Raw genomic sequence first — 20848 nt, 5'->3', positions numbered from 1 at the left:
CTGCGTGTCCCTCCGAAATGGAGCTGTCCTAGAAGGCACGGCCGCCCATGCCTTCCTCAGCTCTCCATATACACGCTAAGCTAGCAGAAATGTGTGCTCCAACACACAGGTCCCGTGAGAAATGTTGTTTCACTGGGAGGAAAAAAAAAACAAACAATTCGATTTCACTTCACTGCCAAGTCTGTCTGCAAAGCATAACCTTAAAAAGTGGGCCAGCAGAAACTAATTCAGCTCTTTGCATTTCACACATTAATTTCTCCTGAGAGCAGACTGATACCAGGGAATGGTTTTTAAGGTAGACAGTATCTGCCCTGTAATTCTGGCGGTTTGATAACCTCCTCGGTAAATGCCAGCATGGTCTTGGTTTCCATCCTGCATGGGGGTAAAAAGGAAGGAGAGGGACTGATGCAGAGAGAGGGCCCAGCTATTTTGGCATGGTAGATTTACTAGGAGGACTGGGAGGGAGAAGAAACAGCCGCACCAGAGAGCTGGGTAAAGCTGTGTTTTTAGGAGCATCGTGCAGAGGGGCTGTCAAAGGAGGGGGTGAAGGAAAAAAAACACAGGAGCTGAACAATCTAGCAGACATCAGATGTGGCGGACCAGACGCTGGCTGCCTCCCGGCCTGGCTGCCAATGTCAAAACGCTGCTGCCACCTACTGGTGGACACTGGGATTTTTTTACCATCCCCCACTCACCAAAAAATAAACATGCTTTCGGATGAAACTGTAGGCCGTGAGGGAGGATGGTAGAGAGGAGGGTGGGGGAGGGGCGGGTACAAAAATAACTGCAATAATTCTGATCTCCTCAATTTCCTGGAAATTATTTTGCCGTTTTAGTGAACTGAAATCCGATCAAGATTGCTGTGGGGCATAGAAAAAGGTTTCCAAATGTATGAAAATGAATAGATGGCTTATCAATTCACACACAGCAGCTGCCAGCGCACAAGGCATGACTTCACTGGTGATTTGGTGACTCTTTTCCCTCTGATTTAACCCCATTCAGAGACACCTACTTCTCTCTCCTCCAGTTTCCTCTGCTTGCTCCAAAAATCAACATACTTGAGAGCCAAGAGCCAAGCATCAGGATGCAACCTTTGTATCACAGTAGATAAACAAAGCTGAGTTTCCTTTTGCCTCTGCAGCGGTTGCCTGAGTTCTGCTACTTTCTGCAGGATGATCTGTTTTCCTTCTTCCCACGTGCTGTGGCTAGCTCTGTCACTAGGCCACAATCATAACATGTTGTGTAAGTGATAGTCATAAGAAATAAGGACAGCTATCTGGGGGGCCATGAGAGTCACAGAGGCTCAGAGTGGAAAAAGAGCGAAGAAGTAAGAGAGAGAGGTGTTGATTTTGCACCCGTTGCCCCTGCTGTTTACCACCAAACAAGTGTGGGGCAGCGAGGGGAAGGCCTGATTCAAGCATTCAAATCACACCTGTCCCACCGTGACCACCCGTCCCACAAGAGCATGCTCCTCTGGCTGCAGCTCGACCTTTGACCCCACCCCCGATGCACCACAACACTCCAGGAGGCAACAGGGGGTGGGGGGTAGAGGGGAGAAACCTGACCACCCTCCAAGCCTCTGCAGCAGCCCAACTTATTACTATGACAACTGGAGCTCAGCTGCAGGTTGCCAGAGTAACATACTTAGGGCTTTGGCTTGCAGTGTTTGGGTAAAAGATCTCTGCTCGAGTTAACCTCTCCTTATGCAGTGTTACAGAGAGCAGTAATTACCATTGTTTCAACTTTAAATGGAGTTGAGGAACAAGTTTGTTTAGGGACTGATCTTTCAACAAAATAGCTCCCAACAGAATGATACCAGAACAAAAAAACAAATATTTTGGCCGCGTGAAAGTTCATGAAAAGAGCGCTCACTTGAGGTTAGGTATAAACACAAGTCGCGACGAAGCGAGCCGACATGCAGAGAGTCAGCCAAGGTCAAAGTTCACGTGGGGGAATGCGGGTCAGCTGCAATTACCCCAGGGATTGTACCTCAGCAAGCATGGAAGAGCTTCAGCTGGCTCAGAAAAAAGCAGGAGCATTGCCAGAGAAATGCCACCATGTAAACACGTTTAAGGGGAAGAGAGAGAGACCTGGGCTTGGTTTAACAGCAAACCTCAGGCACCCGGCCATCTCACAGCAGCAGAGGGAGTGTATCCATGTGCTCCCTGTACTAGTGTGTGTGTGTGTGTGTGTGTGTGTGTGTGTTGTGTGTGTGTGCGTGCATGTGTGTATGTGTATATATCTGCATATAACTGCAGCATGTGTTTGTGTTTGTGTGTATGTGTGGGTGCCTGTGGGTGCGAATGTGTACCTGTGCAAATGTGTGTGCTGAATAAAATTCTTGGGGGGGTGGGGGGGTAACGGCAGATGGTTCCCAGGCGGGCCCGGCCACTCCTGCCAGCCAATCCCCTGCATTGCCACCTGCCAGAGGTGCCTTACCTACACGCCCTTCCCGCGGTCACAACGGCCTGCCTGGAAAGCACCCAACAGGGCGGAACAATAGACACCCTCTCTCTCCTTCTGCTGTGCTGCTCCCCTACTGAGAGGGGCCATTGGGCCTGATGAGCCGTGATGTAATCCTCCACTGGACCAATGGCAGCCATCCGAGAGGAGGGGGCTGGCTCTTTGTGCAGGTGCACGTACTCCATGTAGTCCAGCTGGAAAATGTGTGTGTGTGTACGTCTCTGTGTGTCTACCTTTGTGTGTGTGTGTGTGTATATGCGTGTATGTGCCTGTGTGTGTCTGAATATCTGCATGCTTGCATGTGTGTTTCTCTGTATGTCTGTGCGTGCATGTGTTGTTCTGTATGTCTGCATGTGTGTGTTTGTTTCTTTGTATGTCTCTGTCTGCCTTCACGCATCACACATAAAGTCACGGCACTCATTCTGTAAACGCATCGCCCGGCGATGGCACACCAGCCCCATTCTCACAGATGTGGCGCTGGTGTTCCCTCCCCCTGTGTCCGACTGTGTGACAGCAGTCTCCCCTCTCTGCAGGCCCGCAGGCACCCTGCATGAGAGAGGCCAGGGGGCTGATTATGCTAAGCGCCCCACCTCAGGGGCCCTCTCCCTGGGTTAGCGGGGTCACCCGCTCTGCCTGTCTGGGTCAGGCCTCCACGCGAGCGCGCTGTCAATACTGCCTCGTTCCTGCTGATGGATGAAGGCCTTCAATCGCACCCACCGTCGATACAACAGGAGCCGCGGCACCCGCCATTTATCACCTCCCACAGGCAAGAGGGGGGAGGGGGAGGTATCCAATAAAGGACTGATTCCAAAAGCAGACCTCCTCTGAAATCCTCCCTGAACATTCGGTGACAGGGAAAGTCTCCATCTGAGAAGGGATGGCAAGCTGAATTGCAGAAAATGCATCTATGTCTGACAAGGTTCATTATTTCTGCAATCCACATCGAAACCAATTAAAAGTGCCAAACAGAGTGAGAGGTGCTTCCATGAACCCTATCTAGTCTCCAAATAATTATCTATTCAATTTTATTTTCTGCATTTCAAATGTGTTGGATGTGAAAGTGTACCCCTTTGTGCAGGCTGACGCTCTGCCTAAATATGATTCACATGGTTTCCATGCCTCAGCTTTTCTCAGCGTTATGGGGAAATTGGAGGACTGAGGAGAGGGGGAACTGACCCGGAGTTTCACTTCCCCGAGTCACACGTCGAGCGCAAGTCACACGCTGAGCAAGACGCTGCTTCTGGTGACTAACACACCCAGAGGCTCTGCGCATCGGAACTTTGGGGGTTAAATGCAGAGCAGCACCATGTGCTCACGGTCTGAGGAGGGGAAGAGCGCGCCCGACGCCTGAGTCTGAGGGCCAAGCTGATGTGAAATGTTGATGCACAGTGTCTCAGAGAAGAAAGGGGACCGACTGGGACATGCACCGAGGAGCCAGCTCCCTACTGCTGGCTCGACTGTGGGGACAGGACCTTGCCTAAATCCCGACCCTCGAGATATCTCGACAGGGAGGGGGTGAAGGGGAGATCACGATGCTACCTTCTTGTTCGATGGAGCATCCACACAAAGTCCCCCCCACAGGAAGCACATCCCTGTTTGAGGCCTGAGGCCCTGCTGGCATCCTGACGTAATGACTCGCCCCTCGTTCGTTGAGTTTTCGTAATCTCTCCACTCTGGAAGCCATGCAACCGGCCAGACTGCAGAGACAACATTAATTATACCGTGGACTGGAGTTATTCATCTGTCTGTACGGCGGGAGAAAGGAAGTTAACAGCAATTTCAATATCCCACTCAAGGGTTCCAGATACTATTGATATGAACATATTGATCGTAACTGACTGATTTGCTTTAAAGCATAAAGTATTGAAAAGCACACATGGAAAACGCTGTGTGGCCACTTTCTCAGACGCTCCTCATCAGGGGAACGGCCGCAATCCCATACAGCCTGCAGGGTTCCACCGAAAATCAAACATAGATCTCTGAATCTTAAAAATCAAAACAATGTTTATGTTTAAACTGCTTGAAAATATGGTCTAACAAATTCTCCTTCCATGCAAATCTTGCTGTGTCCATGTTGTCACACAATATAAAAGCTACCTGATATTGGCTACACATACACACAAATGTCACCCCATCATACTAGCTCAACATGGCTAAACAGCATGAGCATCGTATTTCAGTTATAAATAAAACCTTTTTGCGTTATGTCGAAGCGTACACCTTAAAGCTCTTTTAAATATTCAATGCTGTGATTTTGGAATAACTGTGTGTCTATTAAGATTTTTTATTAAGAAGTGCTAAAGTGCTGGTATGGATTCAGTGAAGTATGGATGAACAGAAATGCAAGATCGAACACTGGTATCAAGCACAACTGGACGCAAAGCCAGCCGTGACATTCTGGGGCTGCTATTGTAAGAGGGGCTTTGAAGACATACAATGAAAGCCAACACAATGAGGAGCATCAGAACAGCCACGGAACACAGATTTTATTTCCCCTCTTCAACATTACTGGCTACACCGCTTGCATGCGTGTCCGTCTGTCCCCTGAATGAATGAATACATTGCGAGGGTGCAAAGCGATCTGCCGTGTTCACCATGATTGCCGGTCAGCGCATTTTCTGAACCACTGGCTTTGTGACCACACTGCCATCCAGGGAGATGTGTGTGTGTGTGTGTGGTTACACAGTGTCAGTTCTGCCCTGTCACACCTGCCAGTTGCTTTGTACCCAGGTAATCAAAATACAGCTTCACCGCTCAGCAACTGTTACTGATTTGTTGCAGTGGTTACATCGTTATCAGCCGGTAGAAAAAGATTAACATTTGGGTGGTTGTGCTGGGGGGTTTTACCCATATGGCAATCGCAATTGTGATGAGAGTTTTGGCCTACCTTACTCCCTCTCTCCGCCACACGCATGACCCCTCGCACCTCAACACCTGGGGACCGAGGGGAGAGGCTGAACTGGCCTGCCAAGGGCCGGCGGACTAATGGGGTGTGTGAAAGATTAATAAGGGGGGTGGCCGGAGGCTTGACACTGCGGCCTCCATCTCTGCCTTTAGAAAAAGCCAAAAGCCTGGCTCTGTGCAAGGTGCCCGGGCAGGAGTCACCCCGCCCCCTGCCTGGATCTGGGGCCCCGTGTATGGGCGGTATATGCGCTGGCCCCCAGAGGAGGGGCTCGCCGCCTCTCCTCACGCTTGGGTAAATATTTGAGGGAAGTATTCATTAATGGCGTGCCGTTTATTTAGCTCCTCTGCTGTGTGTGTGGACCGTGGGCAGTGATTGTTTAACCCTGCTGTCTCTGTGGGAGATTGAAATGCGCGTGTGTAACGCCTTTATGCATCCCCAGTTCCTTCCCGGGCAGAGTTTAATCATGAGGGGTGCTGCTCTGGAACGGAGTGGGGGGGCTTTGTTTGGCACGCGCACGCACACACACAAACACACACACACACACACACACATTCCCTCTACACACATACACACACACACACACACACACACACACACACACACACACACACACACACACACACACACACACGCTTGTGAGTATCAAAGGTATGAATCAAAGGGGCCTTTTCAGGATTTGTTCAGGACCCACTTCCAATCAGCAGAAGGGGTAAGGTTATTGCAGCCTACATCCAGACAGCAGTGCATGGTGGGTACACACAGGGGGGGTGGTGGTGGAGGGGGCTGTCTCTTGGGGCCACAAACCAAACCCAACAGCCCTGAAAAAATCCATTATGTCAACTTTAAAGAGTTTGGTGGAACTTTGGTATAGGCCAAAAAGAAAACAGAAAAATGAAGATCCCCCAGATGTCTCTGAGACCCTGCAAGCGCCGGGCTCAGCAGACTCCTATGGTATCTGATGCAGATGCAAAGTACCCCAGGGACAGCCATCTCTTCATCAACTGTCATTTTCTTAAGAAGTGAGAGCACTAAAGACCAAGCACCAAGCACTGTCCTTGTTGTACTTGGATATGCAGGGCTGCAGTCATTAGCAATGCTCTTCTGCTGGGAGAGAGGCAAGGCAACGCTCAAAAGAGAGGTGATGTCAGAGCGTGCAGAGGTCAGCAGGCTTTGAGAGGCCACAGATTTCAGCATGCAGGACCCCTTCCCTCCAAAGAGCCACACGCTGCCATTCACAGCAGTGTGGAGTACACACAAGCACACAGAAGCACTCATGCACACACACACGCACGCACACACACACTGCACCAAGGAGACACACACACACACACACACACACACACACACACACACACACACTGCACCAAGGACACACATACACACACACCTGCTGCAGAGCAGACCCTCGCTGCGATGCACAACCTCACATATGCAACCCCAGCACACAGTGCAATCCTGCGGGAGGCTTGGATCCAGGGGCTGCCTCCCGCTCACTCACTGCTCACCAGCTCAGCGCTGGGGCTCTTCCTGTGGCTCTGGGCCTCATTATCAGCCTATTGTTCACCCTGCTCTATAATTAGAGCTTTATTTCCCTCCCCAAGCTCTGGACTATGATTTATACTGCTTTTCTAACCCAGCTAATAATAAACGCACGCCGCCGACCCAGCCTGACCTCTGGCAAAAAATCACAAGCATATGGTAACATTTACAGAGAGACAGGTGACCGTGGGTCAGAGGTCATGAGGCTCTGCCCAGGATGGAGCTAAGGAAAAACTTTGGGCTCCGAAAACCTTGAGAGTTCACAGACACATATGAGGCTTACAGATCACAGCCCCGCCAGCAGTCTTAGCACGCATTCACTAAATTATTGGCCGTCTAGTCCGGGACAGGTCCTCAGAGGCTGAACTAGCTCTCAGCGGGGTTCGTCCTCTGGAGGCAGGGGAAGGGGAGATATCCCCAGGGGATGGGCAGAATCTCATCTCCTACACAAACTCCCACCCCCCAAAAACCACGCGCCCCAAGCCGTACCCCCTCCACCCCCACAGTGCTCCATCCAGAAGGCAGCCTGCCCTCCTCTCTGGAGCACACTCCCACATCTGGAAACTTTTGCTGTCGGGCAGGAGACTGGAGACGAGCGGCGGTTTCTGCTGAGTCGGGACTCTCACACGGCAGAGCGGCTGGCCTCTGCAGCCCCCATGTGGGCCTAATTTGGAGTGCTGGCTTTTTCAGGCCGGGGCCCGAGCACAGCAGGAATGCTTAAACACGGCCACTCTGGCCGCGGAGTGTGCTGGGACCGTCACCCTGCATGAACCTCCGCTGGCCCCCAAGACACCGCCCCCCTCTGGGGGCATTCCGGAAGGTTCCGCCACTATTCCGACCCACCGCATCCCATTTGGGAAGCCCCGGCAGGGGTCGGCATGCAGTGCGTGCCAGAGTCCTATCCCAGAGTTTGGGAGTAAACACTTAGACTGCTGCTGTGGGAGAAAGAGTCACAATGCCTGCAGACATTTACTACAGAACCAAAAAGCTCAACAACAGGAGAGGAGAGGAATGAACTGCAAAAACACCCTCCCAGACGCAGTGCCTGCACCTCTCCTCCAGACCCTCTCACTAATAAGCCCTGTTTATTGGAGAGCTTATCTTACCGTAGAGCTGTGCAGTACACACAACATTCAAGCTGCCCACTTGCTGAGAGAGCCGGCTCCGGCAGGAAGATCCGCGGCCGAAATTGATACAGGTCTTCGCCAAGCTCTCCCAGCACTGAACAGGCTTGGGAAGAAAACACCATTAATAAATGAATGTGCTTAAATAAATGATATGCATTTAAAAGCGCGTTTCGACGAATGACCTCGCCTCTGATCTGGCCTGTCGATATTTCCATTTCTTCTCGTGTTTACCGCATCAATCAATGTGCTCCTGTCGGACGTGGTGGAGACGGGAGGCCTCGGCTACAGCTAAGGGAGGAACGGCAGAAGGGCTTTGCACCAAAAAGCCACTTTGGCATAATGTATTTTCACCTACCATGCCACACTATGACCACTTTACACTAGTGTACTCTTACTGGCAAAACTCAGCATGCAATAGCTGCTTTACTGTAGTATTCAGAAACAGCACTTTGAGGTTTGGAGGTGACAGAATATTTATCAACAACATCTGGAAAGTGGAAAGTTACACTTTGCATGGGTGGAGGGGTGTTGGTTTGGTCATATAAGCTCTGAATAAATCATTCAATTAAAAATGTGAACTGCAGAAAAAGTGTGACTGTGAATCAGCAGTGGCTGAGGTGAGGTCGATGTCTCTTTGAAAGCCAGTCCTTAATGAAGCGACTGAACCAGCCTCAAAAAGGATCGGCCGGATCGCTTCCACTGGAGATCAATAGGCAGTCTACATATGGATTTCATATAATTCAGTTTGGTAATAGGCACCCCACTGCTAAGTAATTAATGTGGATTTTTATTAACATTTCACAGATAAACAGAGGGTGAGGCAGAGAGAGCTAGAGAGAGGGAGAAAGAAAAAGAGGGAGGGAGAGAAGGAGAAGTAGAAAGAGGGAGTGAGGGAGAGAGGGAGAGAGAAAAAAAAGAGGTATTTTTTTTCTCTGACCTGGCTGGAATAAAGTTTGGCGGACGTCAGTTCCCAGGGTTCAATGCTGATGCCGTTGAATGAAACAGTGGAGGGGAGGGTGGTGGATTAATTTCGGTGCAATTATTTACGGCATTAACTAATACAGAATAAATTTGCTCCCATTTGCTCATAATGAGAGTGCAAATTATAACAGAACCCTGAAAGAGGGTATTACTGCAGAAGCAGGTCTCACCTGACCCTAAACCTGAACTGGGAAGATACCACATAAGTGTGAGTCACTGTGACATTTGACACTATCCTAATTCCACCACGCTGTTGGTTGGTCAGACGTACCTATCCCCATAGCCTGTTATGGATCTGCAGGTCAGGAAGCTAGCCAGGCCCCCGGCCAGAGGAGCCTGCGAGGAACATCTCTGGATCTGTGTCTGCTTATTGGAGATTAGCCACTTCCTAACGGAGACCTGAAGGTCCGCCGGTCCAGCCTCACTGCTATGCGGTGAACAGAGACCACGCTGATTCTCCCAGGCTCCCAACACTCAGCCCCACTGCATCACTGGTGTTTACAGAAGCATTTAACATGCACTAATGGCGGTGGACCACTGGAGGAAGGCCCAGCGGAGGCCCACCGGAGCCATGCGGTGCTCCAATGCCATCCGCTCTGATCGTTAAAAACCTATTACACCCAGTCTTTAGAAAGCTGTCACTGCTCCGGAAATGTGCCTCCAACGAGCCTTCTGCAGCCAGTGAGTCGTTTGCTCCCAGCCTCTCTCTTACTTAAAGCTCTCAGTCCGTGAAGTAGGGCTCAGAAACGCTGGGCGATTTGGCACTGACCGCTAAGAGAGGCATAAATAAGAGAGCTTTATTTGTCAAGGAGGGAGAGGGGCTTGCATGCTGTACAGAGACCTCTGTGCTAAGAGGAGTGTGTGTAGGCTATGTGTGTGTACGTGCACGTGTGTCAGTGTGTAGGTACCGTAATATGTGACTGCATGCGTGTGTCCAGCTGATATGTCCGTGTGTGAGAGTGAGTGGGTAAGTCGGTGGGTAAATGAGTGAGAGTGACTGAGTGAGTGCTGCAGCACCAATAACAAACTAAATTGTATATATTAATCATAACAATTAACTGATAATTAAATAAAAACTGATCAGTTTATAGTTCACTGTTGGGTATACTATGTAGGTTTGATTATTGTTTATTGTTTATCAATTTAACCTGCATGTATATATGTGTTTGTTTGTTTTAATTTGTATTTGAGAAGGAAATACAGCGTGTTTGTGTGAGGATCTGCATCTCTAACAGAGAGAATGAGTGTGTGTGTGTGTGTGTGTGTGTGTGTGTGTGTGTGTGTGTGTGGGAGAGACAGAGGGGATGTTTGTGCATGTGTGACACTCTACCACAGCAGACAGGTCTACACTACAGCAGAAAGACAACACAAGCTATTTCCCATATGACTAAAAGCACATGACCTCATCTGTTCTGCCCCATAGGGTGGTTTGGCAGGTCAGGCCCATAAAACTATGAGCCTCACAGAATCAGACAAACATCACTAATTTACTAATTAACCAATTAACACCACACTGCACTGCCCTGTAAAACCAGGGATATCTGATTCCATTCCTCACACTCTTACGGGAAACACACACACTGACAGTCATGAATATGGATGAAGAAGATATAAAAAAACATCAAACAAATTCCTGGACGCCAGAAAAACCAATACAGCCATATAGTCATACAATAATAATTAGTAATCACTGACAGTAATCTGCTCCAACTGGTAATATGAGCACAAGATCAATATCATACAAGAACATACATATTTCCACCTGCATCAAAATATTCTTCACGTCCCTCTTCAGAAAATATCTATAAAAGTGAGGAGGATTAAGACATCAAAACACATACATTTTTTCAAAGAAGAAATAGGGACAAACATTTGAGACTCAGTAAAGCTTTCACTCTGAAAGCTGTCAGCCTCTTAACCCAAGTGAAATTGGAATTGAACTTGAAGTGTTGCAGGCTGGTGAGCCAGCAGCCACTGCAGTCTTGCATCATAGACAAACACCTACTGGTCACTGAGCAGCAAACCCCTCCCACATGCAAATTGCAGAAAACCCAAGTGAAAGGAGCCCCAAAATCATCCTTAAACTTCAAATACAGGGGCTGGTGCTCATCTCTTTCATGTGAAAGATGATAGGGGGACTCTTCCTGTCCTGTGACCTCTTCCTTTCTGTTTCCTCCTAAGTAAGCCAGCACTCTTGCCAAACATTTTATGGGAGGGAAAATAGGAAAAGCAAAATGCATGTAAACAGTATGGCTAGATACAGTTACTCTGGTTTACACTGAATAATTACAATTACTTTAAAAAGTTCTATTTTTTTGTTGGTGCTTCATACTGTTACAGTTCCTCAAAAATCAAATTTGTGTAGACACATAAACCTTTTAAAGCATCACACTAAATGAGTAAATCCACACTTTGCTAAATAGCTATCTGAATAAGTATTCACTCTGGGGCCTTCAGTCAAAGCATAGAGTAAATCAAATCCCGAACCCATTTGTGTGGCTCAGTTTCAGCAGATAAATCCAGGCACGTTCCTGAAACACATGAAAGCCGACATATTCTTCCCCCACAGAAACGGCCATGGGAAAATTCCATTCTGTAAATGTCAACTGTTTGTTTTAATTTGTGGTGCTTCTAGTGATTGTCACTTGCCGACATGGGCAACCTGTATTGTCCCCACTTGGGACAGCGTTCGACACGGCTGCGGCTATCAGTCCAGACTGTGCATTGATCTGGACTAAATCCAAGGCCGTTATCACAGGAGAGCCAGCATTAATGAGATCCCTGTATTAGAGTTCATTTTTTTAATTTGTCTCATGTCACCACAGAACAAAGGTGGATGATTAAACCTGGCAGCGGCAGCGGCTTCGCTCAGTGCTAATGAACATGAGCGGGGATAGCCACCCCCCCCGTGAATTAGGAGCATAATTCGGACATCACACCAGCCTCCCGCTCCTACATCAGAGGGGGCCACATTTGCACAACGTTCACCAGCAAATCCTTAATGATCAGCATGGTGACACCTGTAAGCACAGGGCTAAATTCAACAGCAGAGGTTTATTATTGCTACCACTCTCTTTTTGTTCATTTGGTTTGTATGGAACGAGGAGTCTGCAAAATTAAGAGCTTCTGCAAGTGTATGATCCCTGCTTGTTAATCACTGGTCCTCGTTTGGCCAGTTAAAAATGCAAAAAGAAGCTTTGTCTTAGACAGGATGAAGCTAAATTGTGGTGTAGGTGAGTAAGGAGCTGAAACTGACAGCCAGAGGTTGCAGGTTTGATTCACAGATATGATAGCGTCATTGTATCCTTGAGCCAGGCTACAAAGCTGAATTACTTTTGTAAACAACTCTTAGTAAACAGACCATTTATATTATTATATTTGGGGCAGCAGTGTGGAGCAGAGCTTATAAACAATAGGTTGCTGCTTCAATTCCCCGGTGGGGCGCTGCTGTTGTACTGTTAGGCCAGGCACTTAACCCACAACTGCCTCAGTAAACATCTAGCTGTAAAAATGGATAAATTTTTAAGTCACCCTGGATAAGACCATCTGCTAAATGACAATAATGTGAAGGTAATGTAAATATTAATGTAATATCCCACTATTTATTCATATTAAGCATGTACTGTGATTAACCCCTGACAACAGTATCTCTTAAAAAGCTAAATATTAATCATGTGAAACTTGGGGCTCCTGAGTGGCTCATTTGGTTGAAGAGCATGTCCTTGGGGTGTAAGTTTGAGCTGAGTCCTTTGCTGCCAATGCCCAGGGGCAGCGAACTTAGGGTTGGTTTGCTGTAAGCCACCCACCCACCAGCACCCTGCAACTCAGATTAAGCGATTCCTCTCCTTGGGTATTGTGGGACTTGTAGTGTGAAAGGCAGTCATGGTTCACATGCACATGTTGGAGGATTGTGCTAGCTTGCACTCATGTATGAGGTGCAGACTGCAGAGGATGTTGCGGTGAGATGAGACTAATGCATAACTGGGGATTCCAAAAGTAAGGCTTGAACAAAGCACAAAAATGCAAGGAAAAGAAAAAAAACTGACAGCTGACAACTGTGCAAAAACACACACACACAAAGACTGTTGGCTACTATAATTAAAACAGCACTAACAGCGCTTCCGATGACGTTTAACTTCCTGTTTCTTGCCGTGCTCATGTACTTTTTGATACAGAGGTTTCTTCCCATCTCATTTCTGCATTTGAAACTGCTGAGGTGATTACACGTTTCTCACTTCTGCTCTCCTCGCAGGCCCTCTCACCCACGCGCTGCCAGTCAACAGAGCAACACTTCTGCACGATGCTGTGCTGCCCGAGAGCACTGCCCAACGTCCCTCTGAGGTACAAAAACATCCAGGTTAACAGCCATCTGAGTGAAATCAGACCATTCCCTCGTAAGTGAGTCTCTTATTTGAGGGCACTGAATGTGTGGAGAGAGGTCTGCTTAAGGGAAACCCAGCACGCATGCAAGTCTCGTCCAGGCCTGTCGTGGGCCAAAACCACGTCGCATGAGCACGCCCTCATCCTCCACTGAGGAGTGCAGCTGCTTCCACACATCTGTTTTGGCGCATTATCTTGCGCAGCAAAAACATTAGCATGTGTTCAAATAAATAAGGTGACTTGTTCAGTCCCGCTCGATAAAAAGCCCAGTGCTGGAGAGGAATCAATAAACACACACTCATATGCTCTCCGACAGACACACACATTAACCAGTGCTGGCATTAGTGAGACTTAAGGCTGAGAGGGGAAGATTAAAATGCGGCCAGTGGCTCATAATCATAATTTGGAATAATCTTTTCATCAGCTTAGATGTCATGCTCTTATGGAGACTATCTTACTTTTTTCATTTGACTCTAATGCCTGAGCCACAATAACATGCCATGCACAACTAATACCTGCACATAAACATGGAACAATAACCAGCAACAGCAGCCAGAGGGGCAATGGGGGTTGGTGTTTACTGACTGGAGTCGGGCGAGCTGATTGGTCAACCACTCTGATTGGTCAGGGCCAATTACAGGATGGGGTTCTGGCCCCCCTCATCTGCCAGGCTACTGGGAGCCACGGAGACGGACCTCCAAAAATAGCACTGATGCTTTTGGGGGATGCTAGTCTTCGCAGAGTGACAACTTGCCCACGTCCAATCAGAACAGGTTCTCTAATTTTTTCTTTTTTTTTTTTTAACACAAAATAGGGGAGTTTTAGGTTGTTGTTTCACCCTAGTCTTTGATCCACTTTTTTAATCTCATGAGGCTGTCCATGCCTCGAAAGCAGGCCTCTGAGTTTCTGTGTCAGGAGGAGACGGGATCCACAGCGCATACTCACCCAGGAAAGACTGCCTGGCTCTCTCCACCAGCTCCTCTATAGGATAGCTGGCCAGGTCCCCACGAGCGTGCTTGGTCTTGCAGTATGTGCAGGCATTCAGACAGCTGTAGGGGGAAGAGGAGATACAGTTATAACTAACCTGAATATGGCAATAGGGCAATGCTTACAAGTGGTGGCTGGCTTGCAGCATAAAACCATCCAATCCAAACAAAAACAATAATAATCCAAGACTACTGTCAACACCACGCCAAGTAAAGAAAATAAATAATACATAAACAAACATACATAATGTTAAAATAACAAAGTAACATACAGTAAAAGCAAATAAAGTAAATATATATTTATTTACTGTAATTATTAATTAACAAACCCAAATAAAGAAAATAAATAAATAATCATAAATCTCTGATCAGGTCCTCAAGCCTAAAAAGGTATAAGGTGTGTAAGGTTCCATATATGGCTGGGAATGAAAATATACAGATTTGGCTTCATTGCAAGCTCTCATCTTATGTGAACAGAGCTGCCACTCTAACCCTGGAGTTTTACTCCCTGGTCATAGTAGCGGACTGCATATTCCTAGTGAGGGGGAGCATTGGGGGAGCTTTTTCAGCCTCCTCTTGATGGTATTGCCCCTCACCGGCCTCCGAGGTCTTGGAAGAGAACAGCATCACGTGACCCCTGCTTTCTAAAACGGCCAGATGGGGCCTCCCCACCCCAAGTGGAGGAGCAGTAAGAGAGAGGATTCACCAGGGGTCTAGCTGGCTGAGACGCATGGCAGCAAAACAGATCAAACCCCAGGCTAATCCCAGGAGACAGGAAGTTTCACGCTTCCCCTATCAAAATTTACGTACGTGCACAACCCTTGGCACCCCTGCATTCCCCTGCATGGTCTCGGCAATTTTACAAAACAGAGGGGGCCGCTCCCCATTTCTGACCTTAGTCAGACTGAACCTACACAGCATATCCCGCTAATGACATTGAGTCTCTGATAAGGTCTTGCATTCTAGCCCAGCGGGGCAGGGAGATTCAGTTGTCACGCACAGATCAGTGTCATCTCATTCACTGTTGTGATACAAACAGGGCAGAAAATGATTTGGAAATTTGGCAAACTGCCCTGTGTCTATACTCTAACTACCCTTGTGGCAAACAAATATTTAAACAAGGGGGGCTGTGTGGTGAAGAGGAGATTATTTTCAATGATCTACCGTCTAAACACAGATTAATACTCTCAGTGTATTGCCTGTGTGTCTATGTAGATATACAGTGTAATCTGAAACACTTCTAATCTACTCCTGCTATTATTACTATTATTATTAGATCTCCTTATCCAGTAAACTTCTAAGGAAATGCAATTATTCATCCCATAAACTACTGAAGCACCTAAATGTTTACTGAAGCTAGATGGTCCACATTCCAGCCAGGGTTCAAACCTATGACCCTCAGATCAGGAGTCCGGTCCCGAACTGCTGCCATAAGAATCAGCTGACATCTCTATGTCATAGCATGGGTGCACACAGCAGACACCCTTTTCCAAGACAAACTGTGGGACTTGACTCTGCTAAGGGGAAAATTCCTTGCATGAAGGTGCCACAGCAGTGTCCCAACCCAGGATTCAAGCCAGCAACCTTCTCATCAGAATTCCACTTCCTTACCCACCTCTGCACCCCTGTTGCCCTTTGATCTGAAACATGTCATGCTCTTTGGCAATTGTGCCCCACCAGTTGTCAATCAAACTTTTCAGCTCATTGAAAAAACATGCAGGGCACTTCATTATTCATCATTCTCTGCTTCTGTGTGATTTGGATCATCGGCAGCAGCTTCACGGTGAGCAGGGGTGCTTTTGAGGTGCGGGCGTCGCCTCCAGCATTGACGGGCGTTTCTTCCGCACCTGATCCTTCTCCAAAAGGCAGGCAGGCGCTCCAGCCGTCCCCCTGCTGTCACCATGAAAGCGCATACCTCCGGGGACCATCACAGCCCCCACCCCAGAGACTCCCGTCACCTCGACAGGAGCGCTTCAATCCCTCTCGCAACTGGGACAGTGAAGCCAGCTGTGCTGCAAACTCCTCTCTTTTTTAAAAAAAATACATACCAGACTCGACATGCTTCGCCGGAGCAGACGCGCTTTGCTAGAGTTAACGTGCTTTGCTTTGCCAGAGTTCAGTACTAGCTCGGCAGGGCACCTGAGATAAATAATTTTTTAATTGGTTAACCCCGGCACAGAACAAGGCTCTCCCTGACTTTAATCACATGTGGAGATGTGCAAGGACAGTATATTTTATCTCTGTGAAAAATAACCTGCCTGTGCTTTGATACCTATTCAATGCTAACATGCGGTGTCCCTCTGAGGATGCCAGCTCCTCGTTTTATTAATCCAGGGGTCCCAGTGTGGAATCTGGTGCTAAATTACACTGACGACCCCCCCCCCCAGAAAAGCTCACTGGCGTGTACCCGGGAGTTACACCCAGGAGTCTCAGAAGCGACTTCCTCTGTGCGGTGAGGGAATGACATGAGCTGGTCATAAGTGCACAAACTTGTGTTTTCCCCATTAATTGGAAGACAAATCTACAGACACATAACAAATCATATTCGCGGCTGAACTTGAAGCCAGTTTCCCGGCTCATCTCATTGTTTGCTGTTATGTTCCATCGCCGGAACAGAGAGGGGGCCACTGGGAATATTGCCACTCGGACGAGCTGCCATGTACTGCAAGTCAAACACTGAGATGGCAGTGCGCCAACCTTCACTAAGAGACAGTAACAGTACACAGCACAAACTGTCCTAACCCGGCCCCCCCGGAGCTCTGTCATAAGTTAGAGGGTAGGAGGCTGGTGTTTCTAAAACCACCTGGGAGACACTGTTAAATGCGCAAGAGAGGCACGTGTAAGTCAAACCAGGATGCGCTTGATTTTTGACCATGCTGGTTGTTGACTGTAATTTAGAGCATAAAGTGGTGATTATCAAACCCGCATCGTGCTATGGGCTAGCCCAGGCGGGTGAGTGTGCAGTGGCAGCTCAACTCCAGCGGCAAGGATCAGCCAGACAGGCTTGCCACTACCATACCCACACAGCACTACAGCAAGCATGGAGAAAACCGCGGCCAACACAGAGGCCCTGCAGCCACCGCCTTCTCCCAGGACACACAGGGAGATGCAGACGCATTAAGGCACCAGTCTTTAGGTCATAGACACCTTGCCACTTGGCAGCCCTGGGACCCAGAAGAGAGAGAGAGAGAGAGAGAGAGAGCACATGCTCACATCCCACCCCCAGGGGAGGGGATTACAGGGGTTTAGAGCTACACCCGGTCTCATCACATTCGGCCACAGAGGCCTCACCGAGCCTGATCACAAGATCATCTCCCATCCATCATGGCTTTAATTATGGTCAATTACAGAGGCCTTCTGAACAAACTGGTGGGGAGGGGGGCTTTGCTGATGCCAGGCAAAGTGTTGGGGAAGTTGACAGCACAAGCAGAGCAGTCCTGGTGTCATCCTTACAGACTATCTCGGAGAGTTAAGAACTAGAACAACAAGTCTAAACAGTGGCTTTACATCTGCAAAGCCAAGGCCTTAAATAAGCCTGGTTGGCTGTCAAACTTGGACTGCTGATGAAAGAAAATAGTTTAAATTCTTCAATTCTTCAATTGCCACTGATTTGTATTCTAGAATTGGACCACACCACTGTGAGCACAGTCCATTCTGACCAACAGGCTAAGAACAGACAGGTCTGACATTCAATAAACTGGTAAAGAAAAAGAAGTAAAGTACTTCCTCCAAAAGTGTTGGTCACATGACTACAGCAGGATTCTTCTCATGGAGGAAATGCTGCCTGGGTATCCCTCCTACTAATTTCCCCTCTACAATTTCACAAAACTGTTTTTAACAAACTGCACTATTAAGGGCAAACACAGCATGCAAGTTTGACAATAAGTCTGTGTATTACACCCCTCAGACAGCAGGTCTCTCAGTTCTGCAATGCTCAAAAGAAAGTATTTCAGTTGGAATAACAGCAGCTCTCTTTCCAAACCAGGGGGATTGGAGAGCTGGACTGGGCAAAAAAAAGATCTGATTTCTAGTGCTGCTACCTTAGGTGCCTTCTTCATACTCCTGGTACACACAGCAATCGTGTTTAAAAAAAAAATCACAAGATGTGCTGCATTAAGACATAACACATACTGTGCATTAAAAGTGCTGTGATTTATGGTAGTGCTGGAGAATGCTCGTCCCCTCGCATATGGTACCAACGATGGAAAATATTAGCGGGGGACGTCCTTTCGCCACCTCTTCTATCAGAATTTCCCCCACTCAGGTTCCTGAAAAGCCAGCAATACATCAAACCTGTGGTGTCTAGGAGAGAAAAAGTCCAAAGGGCTGAAGCTTATTTGAAGTGCTACAGAGAGGTTCAGCCATTCAGCTGTGTGTCTGACTCTGGCTGTAAACTATGTAGTGGGAGAGTTATGCTTCTGCTCCTGTTTGTGCTTTCCCAGAGGCCTGCTCCAACAGGCCTCAGAGGAGCTGTGTAGAGCCAGGGCGAGCATGTGTTACATGATGGCTATCATAAAAGCAGGCACTGCGTAGTGGAAGCATGGAAACAAAGAAGCCCGGTGTTTTTAAATGGGATTAGGTCAGGAAAAGGCAGGCATGGAGAGGCTTGTTGACCCACAGAGAAACAGCCACACAGCAACTGGCTGAGTCATTCTCTCAGATGGAACAATACTACACCTTATTTCATACTTCCAAAGTCATCAATCAGGGCAAAAAAGCCATTCAGTTGCCATTCACTGCCTGTTTGTAAAATTTTGACTTGCCCAATCTGATGTCTTAAGACAATCTTATTTGTTTGAATTACCAACAGACTAAACAACCTCCATGACAGTTTGTTTACTTTAGAAACTCTCATTCTCTGGTGAAGGTGACATCATGAGAGTCTGAGAGCTGGGTCCGCTGTAAGCCGACGTTTTTGTGTTTTCCCAGCCACCGATCTGTCTCCAGCAGGCGAGTCTGTTCGCCCTGGAGTTAAACACAGCGAGGTGTAAAATTGTCAAATAGAACAACATGCTTCACACATGTGGCAGGCCCAGTTTAGGATTGGTCAGGCGGCCTGAGGAGAATGTTCCAGGTGTTTGAAACACGTTTGTTAAATCCGGGTAATGTGCACTCAGTCATGTTACAGGGAGACTATTGCATTTCGCAGTTGCTGAGGATGGTTATAAGGATCAAAGGGAGACATAAACAGACTGCGTACTTTATCTCGCAATAACACAGCTGTCATCTGCGAGTCGCTGAGTTTTAAACAAAGGGAGGATGGATCACTCTGCCCTCGCTTTGTTGAGCTTGCACTGTACCCCCTCGCACTCCGCTATTTCTTCCTTCAAAAGATCAAGGCAGACCTTGAGCGCTCGCTCCAAACACTAACACGCCATTCCTCCACTCTGAGCTTAGTACAAAACATTTTACTGAACTCCTCAGTTCTCAACAAACACATCCCCCACCTTCTGCGTCAGTTTTATGCACATTAAAGCTACTATGTATATATATTTTTCAACCGGGACACATGGGTACGCTTTGATATTGCGTGGGCGGACGATTTGTGTACATTTTTTGGAGCCTCATTTGTCAGGCTACATGGTATGCTCCGGTGGCGGCAGGCTCTTTAGGGCAGTTGCTGGGCTTTTCAGAGATGTGTTTACCACGCTCACGTCTGGCGGTCTCCTCTGCCACGCCCTGTCTGCCGGTGGTTTTTTGGAGCGGTAATCTGGTAATTAAAGTCTAATCTGCTGGCGATCTGAACCGCCGCAGCCGCGTGAGAAGACAAGTCAGGAAGAAAAATGGAAAGTTGGCTTTTAATTAACGATGTATCCTGAGTGGCCTCTAATCCTGGAGAAACGCTTCCTGTTCCTGGACTGATGGCTCTGTTGCAAACAGAGCAAGAGCTGTTGTCACTCTTAGGAAAGCTTCAATCGCGCGCTGGGGGAGATTCCTCTTTAACCTTGAAATGCAGTCATTTGAGCCAGCCCACCCCTGCAGCAGCAGCTACTCAAAGCCAGTTGAGGAACAGATAATGCTGCAGTCAAAATGAGCACACAAAAGTTACCCTAACCGCTAATTATTACTGTAACTGAAATAATTGTTTAATGCTTTTACTGAATATTTGAGAAAATAAGATCAAAAAGCAGTGTTATACAAAAACGTAAACACATCTGTTTGAGTTGACTGATGTGGCTATACAGAGAGAACCCATGCAACACATTTGCTGAACTAGTGTGTTCATCAGTAGATTTAATGGTCAATGCAAACAAGCTTAGAACATTCAATTGGTGCAGGTGGGCCAGTCAGCAAGTCCCATCGTACCATTTTAATGACAGTGCATTTCATTTGTATTCCAAAGCAGCCATCAATCGTGTATGTGGGAGGGGGGAGAGGTGAGGGAGTGAGGGCATGGAAATGGAATAATCTGTGTGGACCAGTGAAGCTGAAAACCAGTGCATACGTTTGTTTGGTAAACAGGGGGG

At 47.8% G+C, this 20848-nt stretch overlaps 1 protein-coding gene across 1 annotated transcript in view; it reads right to left on the bottom strand.

Moving 5' to 3' along the window:
- The window catches only part of cdkal1 (CDK5 regulatory subunit associated protein 1-like 1), a 315495-nt gene that overhangs the window by 173162 nt on the left and 121485 nt on the right, over window positions 1–20848 (bottom strand). Inside the window, exon 8 of the mRNA XM_036537880.1 lies at window positions 14341–14444. Coding sequence (XP_036393773.1) covers window positions 14341–14444 — 104 coding nt within the window. The remainder of the gene's footprint in view (window positions 1–14340; window positions 14445–20848) is intronic.

Source organism: Megalops cyprinoides, chromosome 10 (assembly GCF_013368585.1).
Source record: "Megalops cyprinoides isolate fMegCyp1 chromosome 10, fMegCyp1.pri, whole genome shotgun sequence".
In the NCBI taxonomy this organism is placed as follows: domain Eukaryota; kingdom Metazoa; phylum Chordata; class Actinopteri; order Elopiformes; family Megalopidae; genus Megalops; species Megalops cyprinoides.
Note: the sequence above shows the minus strand (reverse complement) of the source record. Positions and strands in the feature narration are given on the sequence as shown.